The sequence below is a fragment of the Myotis brandtii genome, unplaced genomic scaffold, assembly GCF_000412655.1.
Source record: "Myotis brandtii unplaced genomic scaffold, ASM41265v1 scaffold535, whole genome shotgun sequence".
Taxonomy (NCBI): Eukaryota; Metazoa; Chordata; class Mammalia; order Chiroptera; family Vespertilionidae; genus Myotis; species Myotis brandtii.
This window is the reverse complement of record NW_005369964.1, coordinates 1,004,426-1,021,627: the sequence shown is the minus strand read 5'-3', so window position 1 is coordinate 1,021,627 and position 17,202 is coordinate 1,004,426. Positions and strand designations below refer to the sequence as shown.

General features: G+C 55.0%; 1 protein-coding gene across 1 annotated transcript in view; it reads left to right on the top strand.

The window, feature by feature from the left end:
• LOC102261028 (protein Daple) overlaps positions 1-17,202 on the top strand; it is a 37,271-nt gene that overhangs the window by 12,612 nt on the left and 7,457 nt on the right. Inside the window, exons 4-13 of the mRNA XM_014549101.1 lie at positions 699-828; positions 4,055-4,191; positions 4,618-4,755; positions 5,400-5,534; positions 6,214-6,458; positions 9,848-9,991; positions 12,065-12,251; positions 13,295-13,416; positions 15,284-15,349; positions 15,649-15,824. Coding sequence (XP_014404587.1) covers positions 699-828; positions 4,055-4,191; positions 4,618-4,755; positions 5,400-5,534; positions 6,214-6,458; positions 9,848-9,991; positions 12,065-12,251; positions 13,295-13,416; positions 15,284-15,349; positions 15,649-15,824 — 1,480 coding nt within the window. The remainder of the gene's footprint in view (positions 1-698; positions 829-4,054; positions 4,192-4,617; positions 4,756-5,399; positions 5,535-6,213; positions 6,459-9,847; positions 9,992-12,064; positions 12,252-13,294; positions 13,417-15,283; positions 15,350-15,648; positions 15,825-17,202) is intronic.

Genomic DNA, 17,202 nt, shown 5'->3' with positions numbered 1-17,202 from the left:
CATCCCTCCCTGGCTGGCCAACCTCCCGCGTCTCTCCCCAGCCCCGATTGTGCACCGGTGGGGGTCCCTCGGCCTGGCCTGTGCCCTCTCACAATCCAGGACCCCTAGGGGGATGTCAGAGAGCCGGTTTCAGCCTGATCCCACGAGCCAGTCCGAGGGACCCCACTCATGCACGAATATATATAGTAGAGGCCCAGTGCACAAATATATATATATTTACATATATTTTTAAAAAAACGCAAAACAGATAGGGCCTGTCTGCTGTGTTGCTTTTCTGTAAGGATGGATATATGTGAGTGTTGCAAAAAGGGTCCCTACCAGTGTTTAGGATGTGGGTTGAGCTGTGATTTGGGAGTCCCTACGGCCTTTCCAAGACATGTTAAACCTGCTAAGGGGCCGCAGAGCAGCCTGTCAGCACATTACTTGCTTTAAAGCCCTGTGTTGTATGCCACTTTGTTCAGACACCACTCAGAAACGTCGGGTGTCTTCATCACCTAGGCCACTGGGTCAGCATTTCTTTTAGTGGCTGTAGGTCTCCCATCCGGGCCCTGTGTTGGTGTCACTTCTGTGCAGCTGTGTTTTTGGAAGTGAGCAGGTGCATGGAGGCCCTTCATCCTTGGGGAATGAGGGTGGATGCATGGGGCCTATCCAGAGGGTGGAATGGGGGCATCCTCACCGCTCCCCTCTTCCTGCACTAGGATCGTGGACACATCCCCCAGCAGCTCCTCAAGGAGCTGTTGGGGGACAGCATGGCCCTTGAGGCTGAACAGGTCCAGAGGATGAACCAGCCCGCCCACCTGAGCTGGGAGATGGAGCAGCAGTCAGAAGGTGGGTAGCAGCCCCTGCTGCCTGGGAGCCAGGCTGGGTGCGGTTTCTCCCTCATCCAGGGAGCTGAGCCCTTGGCTCTGAATCTCATGTGTCAGCCCATCCTCACCCCAAGTGAACAGGATTTTATTCAAGGGCCCTTTGGAACTGTTTCATTGCAATTCTCCCCAAGAAGAACATGCAGGGTCTGGCAGCCTTGAAGTCAGGACATGAACTACAAAGTAAGTGTTGCCAGATTTCTCAGCTCCCGTGTGGACAGTCCCAGGAGCTTCCAGATGACAGCACGTTGACACCCAGAGGATGTCTTAGATCTGTCCGTGGGGGATTGAAAGCTCTGGATGGCAGGAGCCTTCCCCAGTGGTCACTAACCTGCATTATAACAGAGGCCCGGGCTGATTTCCTCCGTTCATGTCATCATCGGGCAGATGGGTGCAGTCTGCTCTCTGTCTCCCTGGGCAGGGCCTGCTAAGTGTCTGCTTCTCAGGGGAGCCAGGCCTCTTCCCCTCTCTCTTGTGTTTGCCCCCTCACAGCCCCCAGAGGAGGTGTGGGGTTGGCCAGGGGCAGGCAGTGCACCCGGCAAACAAGTAGCCAGTCCCTGTGCTCAACAACATCACGTGCACCTGAGGGTGCAGGCGAAGGTGCGCTTAGATCTCTGCAGCGCGCAGGAGGGCCTTGGGCTGGTCTGGGGATCGGGGAGGTGCTGCTTTTCCAATTCTGATCAACATTCCTAAGCATCATGGAGAGGCTGTTGAGAGCAGCTGGATAGTCCTTCTCTTCAAGGGTCCCCATCAGTTCCAAACCTAAAATCAGTTCATTGAACTATGAATCTGTGTGAGAAGTCGGTTCTCTCTGTGGTTTGGAGTCTCAGCACTCCTGGGACCAAGGGTGGGCACAACAGGGATCTCTGCTCTGGGAGCTCAGGTTCATGGGGAGGACACTGCCCCCTGGTGGAACGCAGGAGTGGTGCCGGCTGGCAGGGACCTCTCAGACCTAATGTTTCTGTTAGAGACCAGGGAGGCTGGTGGGTTGGGAAGTCTCCCTGATTCAGGCCCTCTGTGTCGTTTGTGAACCCTTTCAGGTCAGTGCCCTTGACTACTTCTTGGTGTTCACACTTCTGCTGCTTATCTGGCAGGAACCTTCCCAGTGGGGACTAACTCCAGTACAACTGACATTCATAAACAAAGCGTGAATGTACTTTTGCGAGGATGGTGTGGTGGCTTCTTGAGTCAGAAAGGCCTGGCTTCAAGTCCTGGCTCCTCCACCTGTTAGCCAGGTGACCTCTTTTAAACCTCCATTTTCTTATCTGCAAAATGAGGTAATGAAGCTGCCTCCCAGGATTGCTATGCGTGTCTCGTGAGAGGAGACGGTGCAGCCTCACGCTGTGCCTGGCCCCCGGGGCACCAACAAAGGATGGCTGTCCTCATCGCCCTTGTTGAATGAAAAGATCCCCATTGCTCTGGTTCTGCGGGTGCTCGTGAGCGCAGCACCCAGTAGAGAACCATTGGTTGTTTTCCCAATAAACTGTTGTGTCATCTCAAGAGCCTCTGAGGCACTGGCCTTTAGGGAAGAGGAAATGAGGCTGGTCATCAGCTCCACTGCTGCACTTGGAGATCCTTCACGATCATTTCCCAGGAGACAGAGCCGGGTGTGAGGCACTGAGTGTGTCAGGAGGTGGGCGGGGTGAGTTGCAGGACAGTGGGGACCCATCTAATGCCACAGAACCATACGCTGAAAAATAGTTAAAACGGTGAACCCAGTGTCATAGATATTTCACCCCAATCTTGTTAACATGTATTTTTTTTACTGATTTCAGAGAGAAAGGGAGAGGGAGAGAGAGATAGAAACATCAAAGATGAAAGAGAACCGTTGATCGGCTGCCTCCTGCGCGCCCCATACTAGGCATGGAGCCTGTAACCTGGGCATATGCCCTGACCTGGAATTGAACAATGACCGCCTGGTTCATAGGTTGGCACTCTACCACTGAGCCACGCTGACTGGGCTCACCCCAATTTTTAAAACTGTTATTTTTAAAAGCGAAATCTTAATGAGCACAGGTGGTGACTTAGTGGAGTTTTCGGCCGTTAGGGTCGTTGGTGGCCTTGTCAGGATGAAGCCCGTGGCGAGTTTCCATGTGTTGACAGCAGGCGTGTTTGTCTGTGGGGTGCGCTGAGCTGGAGTTGGGCAACAAAGGTTCATTTGCTCCACTGCTGAGCTGCCTGCTGCTTCGGGTCTTCAGTCTGTTCTGGCTTCTTGGGTCTGTGCTGCTGTCCTTGGTGGGCGATGGGAACGTCCAGCTTCAGGTGCTGCGGTGACAACCGGCGCCCCTCTAGGTCCTTCCAGCCCCGAGGGGGTGAACAGGAAGCAGGTGGGGTGCAGCCCTAGGAGCAGTGCAGGGTGATAAGGCTCCCGGGTGAGGATGTGGCCCTGGAGGGACAGGTGAGGGAGCACCCTGACCCCTCATACATTCATTTACCTAAAGTCACGCACCTGCTTGTGGCAGGAAGGGGCCGAGAACTCCGGTTCTTCTCGGGTCTGTGCTCCCTTTTCTGTTCTGTGTTCAAGCTGTTTAAAAGCAAAGGAGGAAATCTGCCTTCTTCTGTCTTTACCTTATGTTGATCTCGCTTAGACTTTCTCAAGCAATTTAGATATACTGTCTCGTTCTTTTTTCAATGCAATTGTAAAAGCACAAAATGAAATCTCTGTCCGAAGGCCCTGCCCAGGGATGGTAAGTACTGGGCATACTTGCCCCAGAGCCTCTACCACCTGCAGACACACTGGTCAATTATCACCCCCCCACACACACCCTCAGCTGAGCCACCCAGACCCCCACCACTCTGAGGGCTGGCACAGAAAACGCCATCTCTTTGCCATCTCTGTTAGTCTCTGAAATCCCTGACTTGATGGCCAGGTTAGAACTTGGTAAAAAGTGGTTCCAGCAGTTCTACTGTCTTGAGGTTTTCCATTGGCCTCTCCACCGTCACCTTCTTTCTTCTTAGCTCTGGGTTGCTCCCCTACCAGGCACCAGCTGAGGCAGCAGAGGGGCTGTAACCCCCTGAGGAGCCCTCAGGTGCCGACAGCAACAGCACCCTGTGGACAACGGAGGGCACCCAGCCGACCACTCCAGGCTCCTCAGACCTAGGGCTTGGGGTGATGGTTGTCTCGGGGCCGGGGGCTGAGAGTGGAAGCCCAGGCCCTGGAATCTGGGATCTGACTCGACTTTGCTCTTTAGCCTCCAGCCATATTCTAGAGTTGAAAAGAGAAAACAAGGGCACGGTACAGGAGCTGCAAGGTGCCTCCATCGCCCTGCAGGAAAGCAGCATTAAGTATAAGGAGCTGAAAGAGGAGAACCAGCAGCTCCAAAAGCAGGTAATGGTGGGTGGTGTCCTGAACATACAGGCAAGCAGGTGGCCAGGTGGAGCGCCCAGGTGTCGGTGAGGATGCGCAGCTGGGAGAAATGCGGGATGCAGGGCAGCCACAGTTATGGTAGCGGGACACGAGTCCTCATGCAGCAGAGTCCCGAGGCAGCATGACCTGTCCCTGCAGCAGAGTGAGCGGACACTATGGACGTCTCTGTGCCCCATTGCCTTCATCTTCATCTGTGAGATGGGAGTAACGATGTGACCCTGTAGGTGTTGTGAGGATCGTATGAGTTAGTAAGTGCTTCCTGAAAGGAGAGCAGCGCCCTGTTAGAAAGCACAGGGTGGGCCTGGGAGGGAAGCAGTCATGGAAGCCACGAACGTGTGTGTAGGACCACGGATGGGCCGCTTCACGGCTGGGTCTTTGGCTCTGCAGATGGAAGAGTTGCAGTTGCAGCTATTGCAGGAAAAGGATAACAGCCAGGAGTGGGAGAGCCTCACTGAGGAGCTCGTGAAAGAACTAGAGCAGCTGCTCCATGAAGTTGACACCCTGAAGGCAGACAGAGCCCTGCAGGTAGGCTCCCAAGAGCGCATGCCTCCCCTGGCGCCCCTGCCTGCAAGGGGGAGCGTCCAGGATCACAGCCGTGTCCTGGTCGTTGATCAGTGATTCCTGGGTGACCAGTTTCCTCACCCAGCTGCAGCTCAGACCAGCAATCCTCAGCTGCAGCAGGGGGATGGGGACAGGTATTGCCTCCCAGGGACACTGGCCATCTTGTTTTTGATTGACAGGACTTGGGGAAGGAGAGGGAAGGTGCTCCTGGCTGTGGTGCGGTGAGGCCAGGGATGCTGCTCAGTGTCCTGCAGCCCCTGGGACAGCCCCACAGGACAAAGAGTGATCCCGCTCCAAATGTCCAGCGTCACCCTGAGAACCCTGGCAAACCTCCAGGGTGGATTCGCCTGGCACTACGAGGGCCCGGGAAGGCAGCCCAGCGCTGGGGCAGCGGCTCAGTGATGCCACCCAGGGGCCAGGCTTCCTTCTTCCCGCTCTGCCAGCGTTGTCAGTGGCTGTTGTACCTCCCCAGGAAGTGGGCAGGAAGGTTTTTCCTTGAGAAAAGGCCTGTTCAAGTGTTTCGTGGGGTGACACGTTTGGGCTTTGCTTTAAGTAAAGTTCACTCCGTGAAACGGACTTTCACACGGGCTGGGTCTTTGACTCTGCAGATGTTAGAGTTGGAGAGGCAACTCCAAAAAGAAAAGGACAACAGCCAGAACTTAGAGAACATCAATAAGGAGCTATTGAATGACCTAAAGCAGGTGCTCGACGCAGTAGACACCGTAAAGGCGGAGGCCCCACAGGTAGGCCCCCCAGAGCGCGTGCCTTCCCTAGCACCCTTGCCTGCAAGGGGGAGCGTCCAGGATCACAGCCGTATCCTGGTTATTGATCAGTGATTCCTGGGTGACCAATGATTCCTGGGTGACCAGTTTCCTGGCTCAGCTGCAGCTCAGACCAGCATTTCTCACTGTGGCAAGGGGATAGGGATAGGTGTTGCCTCCCAGGGACACTGGCCATCTTGTTTTTGATTGACAGGACTTGGGGGAGGAGAGGGGAGGTGCTCCTGGCTGTGTTGGGTGGATGGTTGTTCTCTAAATATCAGGGTAAATTGGTTGGTAATGTTGTTCAGATATTCTATATCCTTACTAATTTTCTATTACTCTTTCTTCAATAGGCCTTTCAAAGTAGTCAAAGAGGGCACCCAATGAGCTTATGCAGAGAAAGGGCATAATTTGCCCAAAAAAGGTCACATGTGTAGCACCATGTGATAGTCCGTTTATGCTGTGGGCCCTTCCCAGTGCAGTTCCTTAAGTGCTGGTAGAACTGTCCTCAGCACAGCTGGGGTTTTCCTGCCCTGAGGGTCCCTGCTATTTTGGTGCCTTGCTCTTGGCCCCTCACTGCATGTGGGGGTGCGGGGATGCAGAGTCTGTGACTCCCGGGACCTGCACCGGTGAGGCATCATCCCCTTTTCCCTCCCGGCAGCTGGACCCTTCCATTCTGGCCTCCAAGAACCAGCAGGCGGCCAAGGAGAGGGAGTGGGAGGAGCTGTACGAGCTGCTGGAGCAGCTGATTGAAGTCCACGAGGCCCTGCTGCAGGACCACGCATGCCTGGGGGCGCTCCATGACCAGCTGTCTGGGCAGTACCAGGCCCTCACGGAGGAGCACAGCCGCCACAAGACCCTGCTGCGCGGTTCCCTGGAAATGGAGAGCAAGGCGTTCAGGCGTAGGTGGGTGCCGGCAACTGTCGGGGTGACTAGCGAGCTCTCCAGGCTCAGTCCCCCTTTGCTCTGGCCCCTTGTGGTTCCTCTGGATCTGCTGCTTCACAGGAAGAGAAGTGAATGGAATGTCCCCCTCAGCGATGTGGGGTTGGTGCAGCTGGAGGCTGAGGGGTGGGAGGGTCCCCGAGGGGAGAAGGGTGTGCCCAGCTGATCCCAGCTCAGGGAAACCATGTGTCAGCATTGGGGTCCCTGCTCCCCTGGGGACTCCTGCCCCCTCTTCCTCTTCCTCTTCTCTCCAACCAAGAATAAGGAGGGGACTTTCACCACAGTTGCCGATTTACAGGGACGTGCCTTGCAAGGTTCCAGGCCTTTTCTTCCCTGTCAAAGTCTCAGAGTCTGTGCTTCTGTGTGTGTGTGTTTAACTTTTAATTTTGGAAACTTTTGAATGTATGGAAATGTACAGAACTGTATAGTGAGAGCCCCATGTACTCATCCCTGACGTCAGTACTTGAATACTCTGCCAATCTCATGTCATCTTTACCTCTGACTCTCCACCTGCATCTTTAAGGTAAAATCGATGTACATTGAAATGCACAAATCTCAGCTTTGCGCTTCTGCCTGATCAGGGCTTTGTGTGCGTGTAGTCAGCCAACGTCGCCCGAGCTCCTGCTCCGGCAGATCCCGGATTGCTCCAGGTCCGGGGCAGGTGCAGCGGCATCCAGAGCCTGGGGGAGGTGTGATGTGCACGGGATTCCAACTCGAGAGACGGGAGAGATGTGGCTAAAGAGGCTCTCCCACACTTGGAGTAGCACAGGAGAGAGCTATCTATCGTCCACTCCCTGTGCTTGTGAGACATCCCTGCTCACAGTATTTCCCTTGATTCCTCCTCAACAAGACGCTGAGCAAATGGGGGGTCTTCAGTAGTGGAAGCAGCTGAGGTGCGGGGAGTTTCCATTACAGGGTCCCGGGAGGACACTGAGCCAGCAGAGCCTGCTGAGGGCGCCTGCTGCCGCTGTGAGCGTGGGGGCTATGACATTCGTTTAAACGCTCACCCAGTGCTTCCTGTCCACTCTCCGGGGCCTTCCACCCCTTTTACCCTCTCAGGTCCCCATCCTTCCGGGGTGCCGAGACGTCTGCTCCTATCAGACTCTGTTCCTTCCAGCCAGAATGAGCATCTCCTGCCTCTTGGCATCCCCCTCTCTGCCTCCTCCTGCACCCATCCCACATTCACGTGATGCTTAGTGAGCATCTACTGGGCGTGTGATGCTGTGTCTAGATGTGGTGGGAATGCACCCAGCTGACTAATGATGGGAAACTCCTGTGGTGCCCACCCCTCACCAAGCACCTACCAGCTTTATCCTTCAGGCCCTATCTATACTAATAAAAGGGTAATATGCTAATTAGTCTGACCCGACATGTCCTTCCTGACAAAGCCGGGACTTGGGCATCTGCGGCCGACCTAGGCGAAGCTGCTGGAGGTCCTGGGCGCCTATGGCTGGCCAGAGGGAGGGAAGCCCGGGTCCCAGGTGCAGGGGCTGAGGCAGAGGCAGTTAGGGGTGATCAGGCAGGCAGGCAAAAGGGTTAGGGGTGATCAGGCAGGCAGGCAGGAGAGCGGTTAGGAGCTAGTGGTCCCAGATTGCGAGAGGGATGCCCGGATTGGAGAGGGTGCAGGCCGGGCTGAGGGACCCACCCTCCCGTGCACAAATTTTGTGCACCTGGCCTTTAGTGATTTATAATAACAGTGCCATGATATTCTTAATGTCTGCTCACATGGGGAAGGTTTGTGCAAGTAGCATCTGACTGGCTCTGAAGGAGGAGTTCATTGTCACTCTGCTGGTAGCTCCGTGCTTGATAGACCTCCTGTGTCACTCGGTGGTTTTACTGGTTGCACCGAGAGCTGGAGCCCTTGGTCTGTCTGCAGCAGGGCTGCAGGGTGGGAGGTGGAGGTGCCTGGAGCACGATTCATTTCACTTGGGAAGGTTTGTGCAAGTAGCATCTGACTGGCTCTGAAGGAGGAGTTCATTGTCACTCTGCTGGTAGCTCCGTGCTTGATAGACCTCCTGTGTCACTCGGTGGTTTTACTGGTTGCACCGAGAGCTGGAGCCCTTGGTCTGTCTGCAGCAGGGCTGCAGGGTGGGAGGTGGAGGTGCCTGGAGCACGATTCAGCACGCTTGACCGGGACCCTCACTCCTTCGTTCCCTGGCACATGTTTCCTGGGTGTCAAGCTTCCTCCCGGAGCCTCGGGAGTGAGGCTCGCCGTCTCTGCCCTGCAGTAGGGTGGTTACCAACGGTTGGAATGTGCTTGATCCAAATGCTTTTCCAAGACACAACAGGGAAGCAGGAGTTGGGAACCCTAATGGTCCATGGCCACTTGTCAAAGCTGGATGGCTTTTCCCAGAATCGTTTACCTGGATGAGAACGATCACCACCCTGAAAGCCAGGCAGGTCCCCCACCCCCACTGGCCACTTCCCACGTCGGGGCAGCCTCCGCCCGTGGCTGACGGCCACAGGACGCTTGTCTTTCAGTAGCCGCCACAGCAGGTTTCTGAGTCTGAGTCCCCCCGAGTCTTGGCTCCTGGCAGGCGGTACGAGTACAGCTGATGGGGGTGGTCGAGTGGAGGTGGAGGGCTGCAAACCCTGGAGCCCTGGGTGGTCTCTGTCAGCCTGTCTCTGGGTGTGGAGAAGTCAGGAAGGGGGTCTGGAAAGGGATTTGCCTGCGTGGGGAAGAGCGAAAGGGGATGAGTCACGAGGAGCTGCCGAGTCACCCGAAGAGGGGAGGTTCCCGCAGGCCGGAGGGACAGCCAGGGGCTGGTCAGGGACTGCCCCTTGTTCTCTGCAGCCCTCCAGAGAGGCTGTGCGGGACCCTGTAAACACTGAGAGGGGAAGAAAATAAAAGCCCTGAGTGAGGAGGAGGGTAAGGACTGGACTGGGGGTGCCTGGAGGAGCAGGGCGTGTGGGTGTGCACGTGCCTGTGTGCCCCTGGCCCCTGGCCCCTGGCAGCTGCTTGGGCCCCAGCAGGCAGGCCTCTGGCCCCCATGCTGCCTGGCTCAGCACAGGGAGACTCTGTTCCTGAGCTGGGCGGAGGGCTCACCTGGCCCCGGTGAGGGGGGTCAGCTGTCCCGTGGGTGGAATTCCCTGAATATGTGCTGCTTTCTGTGAGAAGGGCGAGGAGTTCAGAAAACAGTGTTGGTGTTCCCAGCGGGCTAACGGAGAGAGGCTGCTTACACAGGGCCTGGAAGGGACCCTGGAGAAGGGTCGGGTGGGAGGAGGGACTCGGCTCCGGGGCTGGAGGGGACCCGTGTCCATCCCCGCCGCCCTCAGCTCTGTAGAGAGAAGCCGCTCACGGAGGCTGTGCAGTCTCCTGTGTGTGGGTGCCTAGCGGGTGTTTCCCTCCTCAGGGAGCAGGACCAGCGCCAACATGAGGAATCCCTGCAGGAGCTGAGGAAGCTCCTGAACACCCAGAGGGAGGCTCTGAAACAGGAGCAGGAGGCGAACACCCTGGCCGCCCAAGAGAAGGAGAGGCTGCGGCAGGAACTTGACAGGTAACCGCCTCTGCCCCCTGCAGCGCATCTGCCAGGTTTCATTCAGAGCAACTCACTCAGCACCCACTGAGCTAAGCTCAAGCGAGTCTCCTGGTGATGGTGTATTTTTACCAACCCTGTCATGGTCACAGCTGGACGGTCACAAGGTAAAGGCACGCCAGCTGGTGGCTGGGATGGGAGGACTAGCGACACGGGGGTGCTGCATTGTCTAGGCTTGGTGACCTCCCCTCCCACCTTGATGATGGTGATGATTGTATCGGGCGAGGACCCCTTCATCCTCTGACACCAGCCACCCCGTGAGGGAGAGGCGCTCGGTCCTCGGCATTCATGCATTTCCTCTTGGTGAATTCACCTCCTGGCTGAAATGCACTTGAACCCCCAAATCGCTGGCCGTGGCCTTTCATGGGCCTGCCCAGAGTGGGAGATACTGGAGTCGCCGATGGGCACATTGCAGGGGAGGCTGAACAAGACCTTTGGCTGCTGCCTTGTTTCAGCTCTCACACTGCAAACCAGTGTCCCTCTGTGGCCCATTGAGTGCCATGGAGTTCTGTTTTCGTGCTTTTTGGTGGCGATGTCGCTGTTTGGAATGGCCCCTAAGTGGAGTGCTGCAGTGCTGTCCAGTGTCCCCAAGGGCAAGTCTGCGCTGGGCCTCATGGGGAATAAAGGAGCGGCATTTGAGACTCACAGGAACCGGCGGGGACAGTTTCAGTGTCCACCAAATGAGTGTTCTCGGTGGTTTGATAGGACATTATACCGTGAACCATGAGAATTAACTGCATTATTGTTATTCCTCTTAAAAAAAAAAGATGAGGAAAGAGGCTGAGAGAGATTAAATAACTTGCTCAAGTTCATGCTCCTAGTTAGTGGCCCAGTCAGGATTCAAATCCAGGTCTTGTCTCAACCCAGAGGCACGGCCATATGAAGCCTTCCTTCCCACAGCCTTGTTTTAATATGTATTGGGGGCTGCAAACTCAGGTGCCTCCAGTGGCCAGGCAGGTCCAGCCGGTGGGGAAGGAGTGTCCGCGTTAGAGCAGACCCTGGTGGGGAATACACACCCTCTGAGGGCTGTCAGCTGGGAGGCAGGCCCGGGCTGCCAGGTCATTCTTTTTTTAATCTTTTTTTTAAATCCTTACCCCAGGACAATGTTTCCATTGACTTTTAGAGAGAGTGAAAGGGGGGGAAGGAGAGGGGGAGAGAGAGAGAAACATCGATGCGAGAGAGTCACATCTTTTGGATGTGTACAGCACACACCCCAACTACACTGGGGAGCAAACCCACAATCCAGGTCTGTTCCCTTGACTGAGACTTGAAGCCATGTCCCTTCTGTACATGGGCTGATGCTGTAACTACTGAGCCACACCTGCCAGGGCCTTTTGCTTATGCTTTCTCCCCACCCTCTGAGAAGCTAGATACCTGAATGTTAATGTGAAACTTAAAATTTTAAAATATTGATGAACTAATTAATTTAAATTGAAAAAGACAGATGATGTGGGCCAAACAGGGCACATCTGTGTCCAAATTGAGTCCATGAGCCTCTGGTCATGTGAGCTTTCTGGTCTAAATCTTCCCCCTGAAACCCAGTCGGGCAGTTATGACGACAATGATGATGATTTCAGTGGATTTACCTAATACTCCCGAGTCTCATATTTTATTTGTCTCAGGAGTGAAATTAGAAAGGAGCTTGGAATTGGGGAGAAGAGCTGGGCATAGACATACAGATTTAGAGCCAAAATGTTCTGATTCCATGTATTTCAAAAGTATTTCAGTCGAAGAGCCCTTTGTTCCAAGTCGGCAGGTCTGCCAAAGTCTTGCATGGGAAGGATTCTCACAGGGTGCTCTGCTGAAGAGGTGTCCGACCTGCCTGTCCTGTCTCCCCCAGCACAGAGTGGCAGCTGGGCTAGCCTCATAGAACCCCAACAGACACAGTTTGAAAACCGCTGATTTTGTTCAACCCTCATTTACACACGGGAAAAACGGAGGCCCAGAGAGGTTGTGGTTTTGATTAAGGTGCACACCTGTGTCGGAGGCTGGGAGTGCCCCTCAGCCCTTGGCCGTGTGACTCTCCACCCCCAGAGCCAACTTCTGGAGCCAGCTGGTGAAGGGGGAGCAGAATGAGCTGCGCATCCAGAGCAAAGGCATGCAAATGTCCCTCGAGAAGCTGCAGCAGGAAGTGAGGCTCTGGCAGGCCCGGTACGAAGGGGCGAAGGAGGACCTGCAGAGCATGGAAATCTCGGTGAAGAAGCTGAGCAGCCAGTGCGAGGTGAGGCCTGGGCTGAAGGGCTCAGGACACCGGGAATGGGTCCTCATTGGCGTCTGTGCTCAAAGACTGTGTGTGAGTGTCACACAGAGGCCAAGGGGAAGCCAGGGACATTTGAAGGGGACAAGTCCCATGACAGGAGGGGATGTGTTAGAAACACCTTTCACCTGACCTTTGCTTTTTGCAGGTCAGGGCGGTGCATGGAAACAGCCAAGTCCTGTTTCTTTTCCGAACCCTCGGCTGAGCACTCTGCTCTGTGCTCACCGTGTCCTCTCATTTATTTCTCACAATGATGTTGTGAGCTGGGTTCCCATCCTCGTCCCTCTTAAGTAGCGGGTTGCAACCCAGTTTGTGTGAAGCCAACGTTGCAACTTTCCTGCTACACCCACCGGGATGATATTCTAGAGCAGGAGCAGACCCACCTCAGCCCGAAATTCAAATCCAGCCGCTCCCCCCATGTGTTTTTATGTCTGTGAAACAAGAATATTTTTTTAAATATGACTTTTTTAAATTTTATTGATACCAGCGAGAGGAAGGGAGAGGGAGAGATGGATGGAAGCAGCCATGATGAGAGAGAATCATTGATGGGCTGCCTCCTCTAGGCCCCCTACTGGGGATCGACCCCACAGCCTGGGCATGGTCCTTGACTGAGCATCTCACCAGCGACCTCTCGGTGCCTGGAAGGACACTCAACCAACTGAGCCACACCGGTTGGGAAGCTTATTAATAACACGTTCTACGTTGTTTTTTAAGATTGTGATTGAGGCCTCAGAATCTGTTGTGTATTTTGCACTTGTGGCACATCTCAGCTCAGACCGGCTGTGTTTTCAGTGCTCGGTGGCCACAGGAGGGCCGTGGTTGCCTGATTGGACGGTGCACTTGGCCATCCCCATGGCATTGGCTGTGTTGGTCATTCCCTCTGGTGTAGATAATACCACAATGGCCCTCTTTGAGCACGTGGCCTTTTTCTTCTTTTGGGAACAGATTCCCAGCAGTGGAATCACAGGGGTGCATGGTATGTGAGACATTGCTGACCTGTGTTTTAGGTGCTCTCCAGTGTGAAGGAGAACTTAGAAGAGGAGAAAGATAACCTCAAGAGCCAGATTGACACATTGGCCAACAGGAACAGTCGGCTTCTAAATGAGAATGAGGACAATGCTCAGCGCATGTAAGGGGTGTGGGCTGACCTGTCCACAAAGGGGCCCTGGCTTCCAGCCCCGCGCCTGGGCCTCGACATTCTGGGCAGAGAGCCCCCTGGCGCACTGGTGTCCCAAGGGCAAGGGGTCAGACCATCTGGAGGGCATGCAGGGCCTCGGGAGTCCCTCACCCTCCCTGCTGTGTGGCCTTGAGCAGCCCCGGCTCCCTCTCAGGTGTTTCCTCACCTGGCATCAGGCTGTTGTGATACACTGTGTAAGGCGCCTGGCACCCAGCAGTGTTCAGGAGACAGACCCCCGTGCAAAGGTGGCACACAGCCTAGTGTCCGGGCACCAGTGGGGCCAGGCAGCTGGCTGGGACCCAGTTTTCTTCAGAAAGGGGATAGATTTGAGATGGGGTGGCAAGGAGAGCAGGTGCCGGGCCGAATGCTGAACAGCCCGCTGTGGCAGGGGTGAGCCCGCAGGCCAGGCCCTAGTCCCAAAGGCCGAGGGAGTGGAGCCAGCGAGTGCTGGGCTGGGCCTCACTGCCCATTCGCATAGTGGGAGCACTGGCCACACAGGTGTGGAGAGCTTGGCCTCAGGATGAATCTAAGGCGGAGACACTGGTCACCAGACCACAGCGCAGCACCACTGAGCTTCCTCAGGAACATTTAATTGGCAACAGTCCCCCTCCAAGTGCACAGGCAGAGGGGGTAGCACGACCTGCCCTCACACCAGCTCGCCAGGCCGCCGGACAGGGCCTCTGAGGTGGGGAGGGACCAGGTGAGCTGCATCTAAGGGACTTGGGTGCCCTAAGTAGCAGGGGGCTGAGTGGGGTGGGGTAGTGGCCCAGAGGACAGCTGAGTAAATGGTGGTGCAGACACGGGGTGCTCTGAAGACACGGGGCGGGGGAGGCTGGAATGGACAACTGACCACCTGCACCCAGGACCATGTGACAGATGCCTTCACCCAAGAGGCCGCTCCTTCCTGGCTCCTGTGACCCTCAGGCCAACCCAGCTGGTAACAGATGGCTTTGACCTTCTCTGCTCTGTAGCTGGCGGACCACACCCAGGTCCCAGCTGCCTGTCTTCGGGGTGGCTCCCCGCTGTCCTCGGTGACCACCCAGTGGGGACACTCCCCTTTGCCTCCTCTAGCTACTCTGACCTGTGGAAGCTCCGGTGGGCTGGTGTAAGAGACAGTAAGGGTCCAGGAAAGGCCTGACCCCACTCCAAGTCATGTAAAGGACATGAACTTGGCTTGCACCCCAGTTCTTGTGATCTAGGCAAGCAGACTTTTGTCATAGCAACTGTCATACATAGATGGAACTAGACAAAGCTTGCCCAGTCTTGCCCAGCTTGTAACGATCTGCTACTTCCCCATGATAGGCCAAGCCCTAGCAGTGATCTAGGAAGCATGACCAGCCACAGCTTAGTATAAAACAGTGTGTGTAAAAAATAAAGTTGCTGGTGCCTTGTGCCAGTCCTCCTAACCCCGGTCTCTGGTGCTTTCATCCCACGCCACCTCTACCCTGCGGGACCCCTTGGGAGCGGGCCTCCACACCAGGGGACTCGTTTTCCAGCAAGGAAACCAGGGTCTGAGCTGTCAAGGCCCACGGGTTTCCGACCCTGAGTTTCAATGGCTCAGGGCTTGCTCTCGGGAGAAGACGTTCAGCCTGATCCTTGGTGCTTCAGCAGGTCTCCTCCACGTGTTAGGGTTCCCGGACCCACGTCACGTGCTTTCATCCCCATGTTCCCGACTCGGCAATCACAAGGCCATGAGCACCGTGATGTCTGAATCCCAGGAAAATGCTGGCCCTTCTGGGCCAGGTCCCAGGCTGGGCTGAGTCAATTTACGTGTTTTATTTTAAAAACTGGGTTGCTTTTCTTTCTCCTCTATTTACAGAGAAGAAGGAAACTTACTGACAGTAAAAGAAGAGGAGGAAACAATCATGGATACTGCTCCCAGGAAGTGAGTTGATTTAATGGTAGTAACGTAAGCACAGAAAGCTTGCTCTTTCACGAGTGGGGAAAGCTGTAGCATCTAGAGCAGTGACCAGTTTGTTGGGCCCGCATCTTCCCCTCCATGGCAGGTCCAGAGTGGGGTCTGTGTGAATTCACTGCAAATTGTGTTCTACCCCCTGAGCCCCACATATGAAGATCATGGTGCTGGCGAAGAGCTCCATCCTTCTGAACCCCAAATTAACGGCCACTTGCCCAGGTGGAGGGACAGTGAGGGTTGGCAGAGTCCTAAGCCTCTACTTCTAATAGGAAAAAGCGCTGGATTGGAGCCAGAACCTTTATCAAATTCTTCAAATGCAAAAACAACGGCTCTGGAGAACCAGCGGAGCCGACCCCAGACAGCCCGCCCGGGCCCCTGGAGGCTACGCCATCATGCTCATACCGGATGGAAGAGCGAGACGCCCCCAGTGTGCCTGTGGGAAAAGGTAGGAGGGTGACCTGGCTGCAGGCGGGAAATGAAGGGGAGGACCTCAGGTCTCCATCGTGGACAGGGCAGCACCAACGAGATGGCGTGCTGGGTGTGCACACGTGTGTAGGCGCCTGAAGGGGGTGTGCTCCCCCATTAGGTATGAGAACAGCCAAGTAGAAAATATAAACCCACGTCAGTGTTGTGGCAGTTTTGTCCCAGAACAATTTAGTTCCTTTAGCACGAGAAGCCCCGCCCATCACATACAGGTGGTGGGTCCTGGAATGCCTAGAGCAGATCTCCATACAGTTACCGCAGAGAGAGCCCAAGAGGGTAAGTTTTGGGGTTTCCTTGTATCTGCCGGGCCTGGGAGAAGCCATTTCCGGAGGGAGATCCCGGTGCATTTAACACGTGATGGACACGTGCAAGGTCTTCAGCACGGCCTCGGGGCTGAGCTTTCCACCCCTCTGAAAAGCAGCCCCTCTGAAAAGCCGGTGCGGTTCTCTTCTCCCACCTTCCTGGCCTTGAGTCCTCCCACCAGGGGGCGCTGTACCTGGTCATTTAGGGCTGTGGTCGGAGTGAGCCAGAGGTTCCGAAATGGGTTTCTAGTTGATGTGCTGCATGTATTTCATCAGGTGTGAGAAGCTGTCAGTTGTAAGCTGTAGGATTATGTGCTCATAGAAAGGCAATGAATGGGTGGTGGCAGTGACGATTTTGTCAGAATTGCCTCCTAGCCGACAGTGATGTGAGAGATGCTCAAAGCTGCATCCTGACTTCAGAGATGTAAGGTTTGGGGGTGAAAATGTGCATTTTACAATCGATTAAACAAAGCCATCGTCTTAAACGTGGTTTCATTTTCAAATTCACTTTTAAATATCACTGTGTACATTATTTACCTATAAACCTGCCCAACAAGCCCCCTGAGAAAGTAAATTTTATGAAGGACACTAGGGCTTTCTGAGGACCAGGGCCGTGCCTGAGACTCGTGTGCTCTCAGCGGCTGGCGTTACAGAAGCTGACAGGGCCCAGGGCCTGTGCCAAGCCGCCTTCTGAGTGTGACGTGTGCACAAGCCTCTCCAGGTGGCAGTCACCACTTCAAGTCCCGGTGTGTCACTGGAGAGGCTAAAATGAGGTGTGCACACGCATGCCCACTGTCTGGGGACTAGTGCTTGCATCCCCAGTCTTCACAGCAGGTGAATTAGGTCAAAAGCTCACGTGCAGGTAAATGATAATGAAGCTTTCATACTGGCTCCTTACATGTTGTGACATTTACCACCTCAACTTGTGTTATTGTCTAAGTTGGCTTAATGACTATAATCAGCCTAATGGAGTTGGCAAACCTTTCAGAGAAAAAAATGCTTGACTGATCCAAACTGTCGTTGGGGTCCATGAATGAG